This window comes from Nannobrachium achirus (assembly GCF_963921795.1).
Source record: "Nannobrachium achirus genome assembly, chromosome: 6".
Classification (NCBI taxonomy): domain Eukaryota; kingdom Metazoa; phylum Chordata; class Actinopteri; order Myctophiformes; family Myctophidae; genus Nannobrachium; species Nannobrachium achirus.
In genome coordinates, this window is record NC_137815.1 from 60,257,471 (window position 1) to 60,272,470 (window position 15,000).

A 15,000-nucleotide genomic window follows, 5' to 3' on the forward strand; every position below is an offset into this window, starting at 1 on the left:
TGTTGAATACTTCAATATCGATATTACTCACGATATTAGTAAAAACAATTGCATTATATAGTTTTTTTATGTTTTTCTGCTTTAGGTCCACTGCCTGCCAAACCCAGATAATGAATAGCGTATCCATGCACGCACACTGCACAGTACACATAGAATAAAGACATTAAATGCCTTATTTCCATTTCCCAACAATGGTTTTATTGAAATAACCACACTTCGTTACAGATGGACTGCTTTTTGCATGTGCTATGTGCATGCATAGTGTGTCTGTTAATTCGTTTGACACATACACCAATACCTCATTTCAAGCTGTCTTCGTCCATATGTATACCTTGCATGTTGATACCTCGATATCGATATTTTCGATGTAATGCCCAGGCTTAATCTGAAGGAAGGTACCATGTAGTTATAGCCTAGTTCCAGACCCTGAATCGCTAGCCACACCCCTTTAAATTTTTTGTTTTGGCGATTCAGGTCTAGCATCGCTCTCATTGAAGAGGCCTGCCTCGGTTGAAAATCTGTACGGCGAATCAGCGTCGTGAATCAGCGTCTTGTGATCAGCATGGGTGGGGGTTTCCCAGAACGCATGTGTGTTTCCAAGTACACCAGCGCCGCCGCCGTACCGTACCGCGTATCGCGTCGCGGTAAAATGCGGTAAATTGCGGTAAAATGCAATCGTATCGATCTCGCTATGAAGCCAGTAGCAGGCATGTTATGTTGTGTTTGATTACTAGTTCGTAGTGCTCCTATTCTGACTGTTTCTTTGGTTAGCAAGTAGCACTAGCAAGCAACAGGCTAGCCACTAGCCAGCCACACTGAACCAATCGCTGAAGACTGCCTTTTTTTGGCAACGCCCATCCCTGCAATCGCCCTGGGGGGAAGCGACCTCAGACTGAATAATGGAGTGAAACGAAATGTCAATTCAGGCTGAGTGTCAGGCTAATGTAGTTATGATTCCTCCACAAAATCTATTAAATAATAGTGCTCCTATGAAAATCACACGGCAAGGTGGGATTATAGTATCCTGTGCCTCTTTGGCCAATCTGAGGTCTTCAATTTGTAGATTTGTTGCAAAAATAACCTTTTAAATTTTGACTGATTGTTTAGTACAAAGTACTATTATGTAGAATATGTCAAGCCTAAAAATAGTACCTCTGCTCCTTTTTGTCCTTGGCAAGTTCAAGTTAGTTGGATTTCATATTATTTTGTTAAAGGTGACCTGTTCTCATTTCCAGCTGTTGTATTCTTTTCTGGGACTCCACTAAAGTAGCATTGCATGATTCACAGTTCTAAAAACAGGAAAAACCTGTGCCCTGCATTGTTCACATCTGCCTTTTATAGCGCCACCAGAAGGCCGACTTACAGTATGAAAAACACATTCTTCGATATTACTCCTTCAGATTTAATCCAACAATCACACAAATCAGTCTACTGTTCTCGGTGCTCACTGCTCACTGCTTCCAGTTTTCTTTTTTATTTAGTTTCCCACTTTTCTTGCTTTTCCTGCTTTTTTTCACTGCTTTTTTCCTTTCCTACTTTTTCTGGCTTGGCCACTTTATCGCTGCTTGCAGCTATATTTATTATTATTATTATTATTATTACCCCATCTAATTGTAAAAAGAAGAAAACGGGGGCAAAAGCACAAAGTGCTGATGATAATATGAATTCTTTCACTGTTACTTTTTTGAACTTGGTAAATAAATCTATTTGATCCAAAGAGACTCAATTTCCTTTTTGCATGTGTCAGTGTGCAGGCCTTTTCTGTTTACACTCGACTATAATGCCGGCCTCAAGTGCCTGGCTCAATCTTTGATAAGGCTTGAGCCAAGAGCGAAAACCTTTCTACGTTAGCCAGCATTGCCCAGGTGTAGCGGGTGAAATCCCCCTCACCCTCTCCATCTCTCTGTCTATCTTTCCGTCATTAATGACGTCAGTTATGTGATGTCCATATTTGGGCATAATCCGGGCACACAGACACACCAACACCCAACTTTAACTTGTGGCTATTGCTTGGATAGACAGGATAGAAACAGGAATGGAAAGAGAAAGGAGAGGGCAAAGTGGTGTCCTTTCACTACAACTAATGGCAGACATTGTCTTGCTTAGATTTGTTCCTCCTCTCTTTCACCTGCTGATCTTTCCTCATCATTACCTCTCACTCCATAGACAGCTTCTGAAGGCCAAGGTGAAGGGGGCTTTTATGGCAGTATGTGAAGGTTGTTGATGAAAGGTTTCTCATATTAACTATTCATTTACGGAATGTCTGTCTGTCTGTCAGTCCGCTGTCTGTCGTCTGTCTGCATGCTGACATCACTATATTAAACAGTGTCGCCACCATGGTAACAGTCGTTTGCTGAAACACACATTTTGATATCCGGCATCATACTCTGACGTCATAGTACTGACATCACAGACTGATACAACGGGTATTGCACAAATGTCAATGGTGAAGTCAATGGTGACTGTTCTGCCCAACGGGCACCGGTCTGGGTTCTCCAACATTACGAGACTCCTACATCCAGCCCTTACACTGTGCACACCCCCGGGCACAGGACTAGTGTACATAATGTTGCAATAGCGTAATTTATTCTTCGTCGTACTCTGTGGTGAAAAAAGTACTAAAATCTTGTTAAAGTAAAATAAATACCGCATAATAAAAATAAAATACTCTTTTACAAGTAAAAGTTTGAAATTCAAATTGTACTTGAGTAAAAGTATTGGCATCAAAATGCAGGTAAAGTACCAAAAGTAAAAGTATTTATTAGGCACAATGTCCTATTTCGAGTTTTCAAATGATGAAAATAGCAGATCTACAAGCACTGTGAACTTCAAATGCTATTTTCAAATGGTCAAAATGTGTATAGTACTGAAGTGGTTAATTTAGTTTTCATCTAAATATAGTGGAGTAAAAGTACAAAACTTGGATCCGAGATGTAGTGGAGTAGACGTAAAACTATTGGAAATTGGAAATACTCAACTAAACTACAAATAAAATTGTACTTAAAAGTACAGTACTTAAGTAATGTACTTAGTTACTTTACACCGACATTTTTCATGAGCGATGCCATCATGGAGTATAACTTCCTGTAGGCGTAAGGTGTCGCTGCTGCCATAGTGGGTGTCTTAGTAATTGTAGTGCACAGATATCCACCACCTGCGCCTGTGGCAGCCATGTGCTCTAGATATGTGTGATCTGTTCAAGCTTCCTGCCATCCTCTCGCATTAACTTGAGTCATGCTGTGTGGCTGCAAATACAGCTAGCTTCCCCTGTCCTTCTCATGGGGATCCTTCCCCATTCATTCCTCCTTTCCGCTTGTACAGTACTGTACATACAAGATCATCCCTCCCGCAGAAATCTTCCTTCCCGCAGAAACGCCAGCGGATTATGTTACACTGAAATGGAGAACGGCAAGCACAGCTGGAAGGAAGAACAGCCTTTTCCACACAGTATAATCAAAGTTTGGAGTACTGAAATATCTGTTTATTTAAAACTTGAGCTATGCCAAATGTATTCATATGCTTTATAAATAATTCTGTTTGCGGAATTGACAAAATCATTCAGGATTAAGTGAAAGGGCATAGGCAGGTAGGAGAACAAGAAGAGCCATGACATTTTTTTGTACTTAACTACTACTATTTCACATAATTGTAGTAGCATTGCTGAGGCAGTTACCAAAAGTAGCATCCCAAACATGCATCATATCTTGCATTTCTACAAAGCAAAGCACTTCAAGTATTTCTGTAACATATCCTCTTTCAATTCCTGCTAGAATGGCGTTCCTTGCATACTGTGTATGTTGCATATTTTTCAGAGACGGGTAAAGTCCCATCACCTGTCATTAGGATGCAATTAATCATAGAACCCCATCAAATAATCTGGAGACAGACAAAGGAATCTGATGCTATCTACCAAGTTATTTGTGATCCATTGACTGTGCTATACTATCCACATTGTATCGGTCTAAACTCTGTTACTTTAGCCGTGAATTCATTAGTAAGTAGTGTTTGATTCTATGGACAGCTGTAATGGATAGCCATTACTTTCTAGTTTTTGTGTGCTCTTATTAAAGCCATTATCTGATATGAACTTCATTAAAGGGACTTAATTGTAATTTGTGAATTTCATTATTTGGAAATAATCAGCTTATCATGCTGCCAAGCCTAATTTATTTCTCATTTTTTAGAATTGTGCCCCATTAAACATAACATACAGCTTTTATAAGCTCTATTGATACTTATACAGATAAATGAAAATCATACTTTATGAGGAGTATACTGTAACTGAACTTTATTGATTTCAAATGATAATGTGGAATCTAAAGATGTTTACATTTTCTCTTAAGTCAATAAAGCGTTACCAAACCTACCTGAATAATTGAGTGTTGGCGAAAACCTCATTGCATAATGAACCTTAAAATTTTCTTCAGAAATCAATCTCTTCTCCAGAGACTATTTTCAGACAGCCTTTTCAAATGAATAGGCTGGTGTATGTGCTTTAAAATGCTATATTAATGTAAATTTAGCACAAAAATAAATAAATACAAATAACCACCACACAGGGATATTGAATGTATGGGATTCTCTGTCTCAAGCAAGTTGCAAGCGTCTGCAAGTTTTCATACCGTACTGAAATGAATTGAATCCAGTGGCTTCCTCGAAACTGAAACAAACTATGGTGCTTTGGAATATAGTCAGCAGTAATGTCAAGTATTACAGGATTCATCGTAGTCAATCAGCGACTGTAAACATGACAGGCCACCCATATGATCCTTTAAGGCCTCCTGGTCATTCTTGAAGTTTCACATCTGGAATGACGCCAGCTTTTCATACTATGTTTTCAACCCTGTGTGAAATCTTTTTCAGAGTTTTCCATGGGTTAAAGTATTCTACCAAGGGCTAAAGAACAATCAACAGGGTAGAGTTTGTCCCGATACAAGTCAGGTGGAATAATACAATTACTGCAAATACAAATTTCCACTCACTGAGTGGACATAATCTCTGGTCTGGCATTCTGTTTTGAACCTACAGTTTATCTCGGTTGAAAAATGAGCGGTGGGGTTGCGAGTGGTTCTAGTGGCGCTTAGCCAATCAGCCCCATGGACTGTTGTCATGTTTTCAAACATGGGCAGATAGAAGATGCCAGCTGAGACGACTGGTGATGAGTAAAGGTCTTTGCACACTGCTGTGTTTTTTCGGACGAATATAGGAGCGAATTTTGGAGCACGTAAATAATAAAGTCAACCTCACGTTATTTCAATCACGTTTGCACACTGCCGCCCGCTTCGTATTTATTTTCTGTTATTTTTTTCTGACTACTGGGTCCCTTGCGCTCTCTATCTCTCTCTCTCTCTAACCCTAACCCTGAAAAAAATATTTTGCAATGAAAAAACGCAGCAGTGTGCAACCATTATACTGTATTAATGTAGTTGTAGTTGTTTTAGGTTGGGCACTATGAATGCAAATTAGCATCATCGCTAAATTTGGTGTATTACATTACATAATGTATGTATTGTCTGTCCATTACTATGTGCTGTTCGATAAACAAATAATAATAAAAAAAGGTGATGACAACAAAATGTCAAAGAAGCATTGCTTGACCTTGGGGATTACTTCAATACCAGCAGCGGTGGTTGTGTCAGCCTAGACCACTGGTTGAATCACCCTAAGGTGGCATGATCAAGTGTGTATACTTTCACTCATGTCTAGAAACAAAACAATTACACAGTAAAATCTTCAGTGTTCATTTAATGACTTGAATCCTGTTGTCTTTATTCTGGGCATGTCATTAATAATGGTAAGTGAACATTCTGCAAAAATAGCAGATCTACAAGCTCACAATGCGTCACAGCGTGATTTGTTGTGAACTTGTAGATCAGCTTTTTTCGGAAGACATTCGGTGTAGAGGGAAATAAGGAAAAGTATAGGGTTGAAGTGGTTAATTCAAAACGAACATGCCAATTTTACCCTGTAGAAAGTTGAAGTCTCTGTTAATAACTCAACTGTATGAACGCATTCAATACGTTTTGCTTTGATTCCTCTCTTAGACAGTAGCTGAATAAGTTTAGATCCCAGCAGTTGTTACTGCCCGTCCTGTTCTCTGGAAGGACATGGACGGACCAATCAAATCGATCCCTTTGATAATGTTTGTGAGTGTGTTTCTCCAGAGGCCAGGAGGACTGATTGTGTTTGCGTCTTCCCAGATGGTCGCTAAACGGAACACTCATTGATCTGGGGAACGACTACCGGCGTCACATGTCTGGGGGCAACCTGATCATTAGCAGTCTGGACAGGGACCAAGATGCAGGGATATACCAGTGCACTGCCTTCAACGCGTGGGGCTCCATCCTAAGCCGAAGAGCCAGCCTCCAATTTGCATGTAAGTGTCCGTGCAAATCATAACATATCGTCACTGTCAGGCAGGAACCTCGCATCACCAAGTTTCAAATGTGTAAATCTTTTCACAAAGCAAAGCACTGCTTCATCACACAAGGCTGTCGCACAAAAGTAGTGAAAACAGCTGATCTACAAGCACACAAGGTTTCGCGGTGCGAGGCGTTGTGTGCTTGTAGATCGGCTGTTTTCACTAGTTTAAATCATTTTTAAAATGATAAATACAAAACAAACGGTTTTGGACATACAAGGTTTCCACCCGACAACGATGATATTTATATCATTAACCTTTTTTGTGTGCATATTACAGAGTGTGAACATGTTTTAGTGAGTGTGCAATTTCACCGTGGCCACTCTTTCATGCATGTACTGTAATGTAACATGCATTCGGTCAGGCTCCGGTCTTCGTTTAGCATTCTGATTGCTCATTTGGCATGCCTGGGAATGGATTTCTGACAGGGAAATGGTAATCGAGTGAAATGTCAGATGCAACAAACACAGAGGGTGAGGCAGCCTCTGACTGCCTCTGAACTCCATTGATTCTCATTAGCAGTTCCAGCTTTGACAGCATCTATGCCGAGACCACATTGACTCGTTCTGCCAAGCGATACACGCTAGCCCTTGCCATCCGGAGTTGGAGGGAAGACCAACTCAAATAATGCTTCACTTCACTTTGGCAATTTGTATTTTGGTCATCAGTTCAACTATATAAACAATATTCTCCATGTGCATAAAAACAACAACAACAACAACAATAATACATTATATTACATAGTTATGACCAAAAAGGTTATAGGCTGAAGCTAATTAGCTTATTCTATCTATTACATAATATATAATAATAATAAAGTCATTTTTTGAACAAATAGATCGAACTACACATCATTAATTCCTTTTCACAGCAATTCCACAAACGTACCCCTTTCACAGACACACAACGCTCAAGAAGTGTCTGCAACATTGTAATAGAGACACACACAGAGCATTTTGTGTGCACTGATGAAACGGTGGCTGCTGTCTCCCTGAATGCCAGGCCTTTTGTCCAAAGGAAGGGATTGGAATGCGATGCTAGCAGAGCAGGACTCCAGCTTTGACAGCAGACAGCGACGAGGCACCTCCCTCCTCTCCCGATCAAGCCTGCTGGCTATTGATCATGTCCCTGGGACAGAGAGCCTCTCACTTCCTCTCAGGAGATGCTCTGTCATTATCCCTATGGCCCGGTAATGAATATCACTTGTGTGCAGGGGCGTCACAACACATTTTGAGCCCTGGGTAAAAGGATTCACTGCGGGGCCCCCCATGAATGTTCTCCATAGGGGGAGGGGGTTTAACCCACTTAGACTGGGAACGCATGACTACGCATTACGTTGTGCTTTAACTATTGAAAAATAGCAGATATACAAGCTCACAGCGCAGCTATTTTTGAAAAATCCATTTCAAATCCTTCTAAGGTTTTTTGAATGTTTCTGTCATAGGTGCTCAAACATTTTCATGTCAAGGACCCCCAAAATGATATGTATTTGGCCACGGACCCCCATTTCAAAATATTTAGTTCCAGGGACCCCCAGCAGAACCTAAAATTGAGTTACAAATGTTCGCTTAAAAAAATATATATATTAAAAGATTTGCTTTAAAAAATAGCAGATGTACAAGCTCGCTGCGCGGCACTCGGTGCCGCGCTGTGATCTTGTAGATCTGCTATTTTGCAATAGCTAAAGTTACTAGGTCCCCTCCACCTTGGGCCCTAGTAACTCAGTCCCACTTCCCCCCCCCCCCCTTGTGACGCCCCTGCTTGTGTGGACTGGTCGAAGAGCAGTGCTGCTTGACATTTATTGCTGCACGTACAGAGAGCGAGTTCAAGAAGATCAGTATGGCTGCAACAGTCATAGAGGTTTTTTTTTTCTTTCTTTTTTGCTTCCTTATAATGAGGCTACTGCCATGATACAGGAATGCCTCGCCTGTCTTTTCCTGCCTCCAGAATATACCTGCAGCTATAAGTTGTAGTTCGTGGCAGTTTCTATTTTCGGTAAAACGTAATTATATCTAATAATAATACCTAATGAAGTGTTTAACGACATGACCCCAACTTAACCCTAACATAAAAGGCGATCATTTGGCCAAAATAATCTGCTATTTTTCACATTCTGTGAAAATTGCAGATCTACAAGCTTTGAGCTTGCACGTCTCCAATTTTCGAGATTTGGTGTTGAGGGAAAAAAAGGAGTGGACTCCTGGGAGACCCCGGTCAGTGAAATACTTAGGGTTTATATAAATGGTTAATAGGTATTGAAATATTAAATTATTAACCTGCAAATGTAAAATGTGAAAATCTACCCCCTGGTATTCACCATTTCTCATGCCCCTTAGCCATAGCCTTCAAGAGCATTCAATAAGGAAAACACCCTTGAGTAATAATAGGTATAGTATCTGACAGGAAAAGTGTTTATATCAGAACCATGGGCCCAGCCAAACACCTTTCAGCCACATTGAGTGGCCGATACTAGCCTACCGTATCCCCCTAGGCCAGCCGTTTTCTGTGCTAGATGAATTCAGCTTGGGAATCTTGGGAAAGAAATGTATTGCTGCAGCTTAGGTTGCCCTCAGGCAGTTTGAGAGGGTTTTCAGACCAGAGAGTTCTGTGCAGCACCAAGACCCACTGCATCAATGCTCTCCATTGTTTCACTTTATTTTTGGAGTTCTTTGGTAAATAAATCATCCGCTGCTTATTAGAGTGATTATTACCAGCTCTTTTATTAGCCACCCACTGTTTCCAATGATGAACGTCATTACAGTGATCTACTGCTGTGTATATACGCCTTCTTCAGTCAGTTGGATATGTGAGTCTGTCTCACACAGTCTCAATCGCAATTACTTTGTCGCACGGCGGTGTCGCTCGCCACCGATAACTTATTTTCAAGCACTGAAGCATGAAAATCAGTTATTGTTCTGGCTAACCTATGCTGCGCCATGCGTCCAGTTGTCCACGACGCGAAAATAGCACATCTGTAAGCTCACAGACACATTGTGAATATGAATGATTTATAAATATCAGCTATTCTTACTACACATTATAAATCAGGCTTTCATCTGCCCGCATTGTGCAAGGCGGGTGTCTCCTTCTCCTGTGGCCTACTCTCTGTCCTGTCGCGACTTGGCTGTGTTTGATTTCCGCCACGGTCAGAGAGCCACTCATTAATCTTGCCCCACACACTGGCCCACTTCTCTCCATATAATCTTCTCTCTCTTTCTCTCTCTGTCCTTCTCTCTGTCTCTGTCTCGCTCCCTCGCTCTCTGGCTGCCTCGCTCTCCCGCTCTCGTTCTCTTTGTCTCTCTCGCTCTCTCTCGCTCTCACTGTCTCCTAATTTCTCTTATCGGTCACAATGACTTTCTCTTGTTTGTGTTTTGGAGGGTGACCCCGGGCGGTTAAACTGCCGGGTGTATACAGAACGCATTGCTGGCTGCGGTGTCTCACCTCCATCAGTCATGAAGCTAGGGGCTGTGGGGATGATTTACCTTCCCAGGTTTGGGTTTTTGTCTGACAGCCATTCATTTGCCGGGGATAAATTGTGTTGAGAGTATTGACAGAGAGGGTAATGCTTTTAAGTGTGAGATTAGACCACATTTAATAATGATGTTGCTCACTCCTCCTGGCGCCACAAAGTGTCATTTGTTATTTGGGCCTCATTTTTCAAACATGAGCCGAACAGATTTTTACCGTAAATTGCTCATAAATTACTGTTATCATAAAAGAAGGTTATTTGACAAATCACCTTTTTATGTCACCAGCCCATAACAGGTAAAGTGAACAGACTAGCAATGGGGACCTGCAAATGTTTAAAGAGAAGGTCAGACTCAAAATCCACCGATTAAGCAAACACATTATAATTGCGACCGTCAGGTCGCAGTTTAGTTGCGACCGTCAGGGAGCAGTTTACTATGAAAACCTCCACCGGCCGTCCGTCCGTCGGTCGGTCACACGTCACACGTCACACCTTTGCCCTGCTCATATCTCCGCATCAGTATAGGGCTTGTTTGTTTATTGTATGACATCACGCCACATCATCAGCTTTGGACTCTGTGATGTCATCGTATAGGGCTTGTTTGTTTATTGTATGACATCACGCCACATCATCAGCTGTGGACTCTGTGATGTCATCGTATCTCCATATATGGCCATCTCCGTATATGGAGATATAAGTCGTCCATGCCCAAGTATGGGCTGGTGAGGTCAGACTTTGTGTGATGCGTAGGTTATCTCCATATATGGAGATTCAACATTCCAGGCAATGCTCTCTTCCCTGGTGAGAATTGCCCCTTTATATAGGGCTTGTTTGTGTATTGTATGACATCACGCCACATCATCAGCTGTGGACTCTGTGATGTCATCGTATCTCCATATATGGCCATCTCCGTATATGGAGATATAAGTCGTCCATGCCCAAGTATGGGCTGGTGAGGTCAGACTTTGTGTGATGCGTGGGTTATCTCCATATATGGAGATTCAACATTCCAGGTGTAACTATGGCTGCCCGTATGACGTGAGAGGTGGAGGTTGTGATATTTGTGGAGATAAGCGACCAACGGTCGCTTATCTCCCGATTAGGGAGTCTTACTGGTATCAAAACCTCCACCGGCCGTCCGTCCGTCGGTCGGTCACACGTCACACGTCACACGTCACACCTTTGCCCTGCTCATGTCTCCGCATCAGTATGACATCACACTGCTGACATCAGTATGACATCACACCGTACACAAATGACCCTTATATAAGACCGGCATTATCTACCGACAGATTAGTAACAAGATGTCAAAATCGTCTAGGAAGGATGGTGTGAGTCATGCTGGCACCCTTCGCGGCAGGAGGAAGCTGGTGCAATCGACCCCTTGGCTTGTCGGGACCCCTGCCTACTAACGGGGTGGCAGGCTATCACCTCAGACTAGAACCCGTACGGGGTGGCCGACACCAGCCCATTGACAAGAGAGAGGCCTTGATGTCCCTTTACTCTTTGATGGGGTGGCCAGTTGACTAAGAGTTTCCGTTCGGGCCTTCTCGATATTGTACAGATTTCCACGGGAAATCTGGGGGTGGCTGTTACAAAGACCCTCACTCACCTTCACGTCATGTGGCTAGTCGTTAGGTAGCCATAGTTACACGTTGAAGGTTGAATCTCCAGATATGGAGATAACCAACACATCCCTCCATATATGGAGATAACCGACGAATCTCACTAAGTCTGACCTCACAAGCCCCATATTTGGACACGAACAACATATAACTCCATATATAGAGACATAGCTGCTGACATCAGTATGACATCACACTGCTGACATCAGTATGACATCACACCGTACACAAATGACCCTTATATAAGACCGGCATTATCTACCGACAGATTGTGGAGATAAGCGACCAACGGTCGCTTATCTCCCGATTAGGGAGTCTTACTGGTACAATACAACTATATTATAACATTTTCTGTGTGTGTGTGTTATAAACATATCTATAAAACACTGTATAATTATAGTTACTAGAAGCTCGGGCGGCCGAGCGTCTAGTCGGCGACCTGGCCAACTCGGGAACAATGTAAATAGGGAATGAATGCCCCGCCCTTTAATGTAAACCCCATTATACCTGTTGTCATAGGATCTGTTTTGACCATCTGTTTGCCTGTGTCCATTTATGCCCATATATGGAGATATCTGTCTGTCTGCGTCCATTTTATGCACATATATGGAGATCTCTGTAGGACCCGTATTGACCATCTGTTTGCCGGGGTCCATTTATGCTCATATATGGAGATATCTGTATTTGTCTGTCTGCATCCATTTTATGCCCATATATGGAGTTCTCTGTATCTGTTTGTCTGTGTCCCTTTATGCCCATTATGGAGATCTCTGTATCTGTCTGTGCCTCCGACTGTGTTGCAGACACAGTGCCGGTTCCCCCTTTAATGCAAACCCCACTATACCTGTTGTCATAATTAATGCCATTCCTGTAGGTGTAGCAGAAACCTTTTGTGTGTTGTAAAGTGTTACAAACATTATTATGCATTTATACTTTACGTTGTAACTAAGTCACTATAAATTGCTTTATCGTGTTTTAAAGTTGTTGTTATAAAGCATTATGAGTATCTACGAGTGCTCCACTCTATTTCTCTATTCCTGCTTTGTACCTCCTACACTATACTTCTACTCCTACTCTACTCTACAGATATCGACAACTTCAAATCCCAAACAGTGAGGAGTGCTGTCAACGTGCGTGAAGGCCAAGGAGTGGTTTTGCTATGTGGACCACCTATGCATTCTGGAGGTATGTTTATTACTGCAGTCACATAGCTGCTACTAATACATACCAATACTGTACCAAACAGGGTCGTTTTAAGAAGTGATAATTAGCCTAATTATTACTCGTGTATGAATGACCTACATTCAAGGCAATTGTTTTCTAGCTTCATTTTCCACAAAGTAACAAAAAAAAAGCCCCTGCTTGGCCGGCAGCTGTTTGGTTTTCATTTAGAAGACTTTCGATCAAATGAAAATAGCCTACTTTCATTAGCTCTTGAAATTAGAGTCTTAACCCACTGGTTATGCTAAGTGGTTCCAATGTGTCTCCAAATCCTTGATTAGATAATCAATTTCAACGTATCCAAAATAATTGGAATGTTAAACAAAAGGAATGTAGAGACCATTTGCATGCCACTCCAAGATAAATAACAATACAAAGGAAAAGACAAAAACAAAAAAGTTTTGTGTGGCTGTTAGGTGAGACTTACTTTAATGAGGGTTAGATGTGATTCATTGATTGAATACTTTATTAGTCAGAAATGTAAACAGCATGAGGTACAGTCAGACATTGATTTTATTTAGGTCCCTAATGTGAGTGTATTTGCTCTGCTTCGCTAGTAACTAAGGAAGTGTACACATGAATATTGTCTGCAGTCTACAAGCTATTGTCGGTCCCATCCTCTTTTACAGTACACTTTAAGACATAATAAGACATAATAAGACAGAATAAAGCCATAATAAGAAATAATGTGTTGGTAATTAGAGCTAATATATTTTATTAGACAGAAACAAAGACAGAATAGTAGAAAGAGCGAATACATTCTCTGGCACCGTCACCTGCCGCGGAACTGCAGCGGCAGACACTGCCGCACGACCACTAGTTCGACCAGCAGTCGCACTGCATCGCCGGCGATAGGACCAGCAGTCCCGCCAGTAGGACCGGCGGCCGCCGCACGGACCGGCAGGTCCCGTAGCGGTAAACTGCCCGTCTGTGCGGTGGTGGCTGCCGCGGCAGTTACCAGCGATGCTGGTGCCAGATAATGTATTCGCTTTCTGCTATTCTGTCTCAGCCACCACTGCACGGACGGGCAGTTTACCGCTACGGGACCTGCCGCTGCAGTTCCGCGGCAGGTGACGGTGCCAGAGAATGTATTCGCTTTTTCTACTATTCTGTCTTTGTTTCTGTCTAATAAAATATATTAGCTCTAATTACCAACACATTATTTCTTATTATGGCTTTATTCTGTCTTATTCTGTCTTATTATGTCTTAAAGTGTACTGTAAAAGAGGATGGGACCCTATTGTCTACATCTACAACATACAGTAGCTTTTAGACTGGAATAGACTGGAGTCTATATTTTGGGCATGTCGTTATAGGCAAAGTTTAAATCTGAGAAATGACAAAAAATCATGCAAATCAGTACTCTATGATTTCTATAGTCATGTGATCAATACGTATCTGTCAGATTTTTCATAGGCCTACCATCCTGATTGCCTTGGCTAACATTGGCTTTCAAAGTTTGCAGGATTGGTCTGTTTTGAACAAAATGTCTCAAATCATGAACTCAGCGTGTTTTGCATGCACATTTCCACTAGGGTTAGGCTGAGGAAGAAATTCCCCCTTTTTCTCATTGCCTGTTATAGTGCCACCAGGAGGCAGATTTTTTTCTACACATATTGTCCAAAAGTCACGCAAATCAATACACATTATGTTTAAGTCATACACACCTCGATGTTCACTCAATACCAAACAATGGCGTGCCCACAACCAACATCCAAATCCCCCTTTTTTTTCTAGAATTTTTATCCCACGATTTTGCAACCCATTTTTCACCCAGTGCCAATTGCCTATGTAATCCTGGGCTCTGCTCTCCCTCTGCCGCGCCTGGGGAGACAACGGACTGACCTCATGCTTCCTTCAATGCATGAGTAGTCCAAGTTGTTTCTTTTCACCTGACAGGGGGGATTTCCCCGGGATGGACGTAGCGCGTGGAAGGAACACGTTATCCCAACCAGTTCCTTTCCCCTCCATCAAGCGCCCCGGCTGGCCAGGGGGAGGCATTATTGAGACCAGAATTACTGCATGTTTTTGTGAGGGTATCAACCCTAGGAGACACGGGGAGAACATGCAAACTCCACACAGAAAGGCCCTATCGCCGACCCCACCTAGGGTGTGGGCGCTGATGACACGGAGGGAGAAACACGCCCCCCAGCACCCACAGCGTCCCCCGGCGGGAATCGAACCCAGGCCAGGACCTTCTAGCTGTGAGGCGAAGCGCTAACCACTGCGCCACCGTGCCCCCGAAATCCCCCAAATTTACATAA

The 15,000-nt window shown here is 42.3% G+C and overlaps 1 protein-coding gene across 1 annotated transcript in view; it reads left to right on the plus strand.

The window, feature by feature from the left end:
• Positions 1–15,000, plus strand: part of cntn3b (contactin 3b) — a gene marked incomplete at its 5' end in the record, with an annotated part of 73,791 nt that overhangs the window by 21,207 nt on the left and 37,584 nt on the right. The window contains 2 exons of the mRNA XM_080729119.1: positions 6,201–6,376; positions 12,602–12,700. Coding sequence (XP_080585245.1) covers positions 6,201–6,376; positions 12,602–12,700 — 275 coding nt within the window. The remainder of the gene's footprint in view (positions 1–6,200; positions 6,377–12,601; positions 12,701–15,000) is intronic.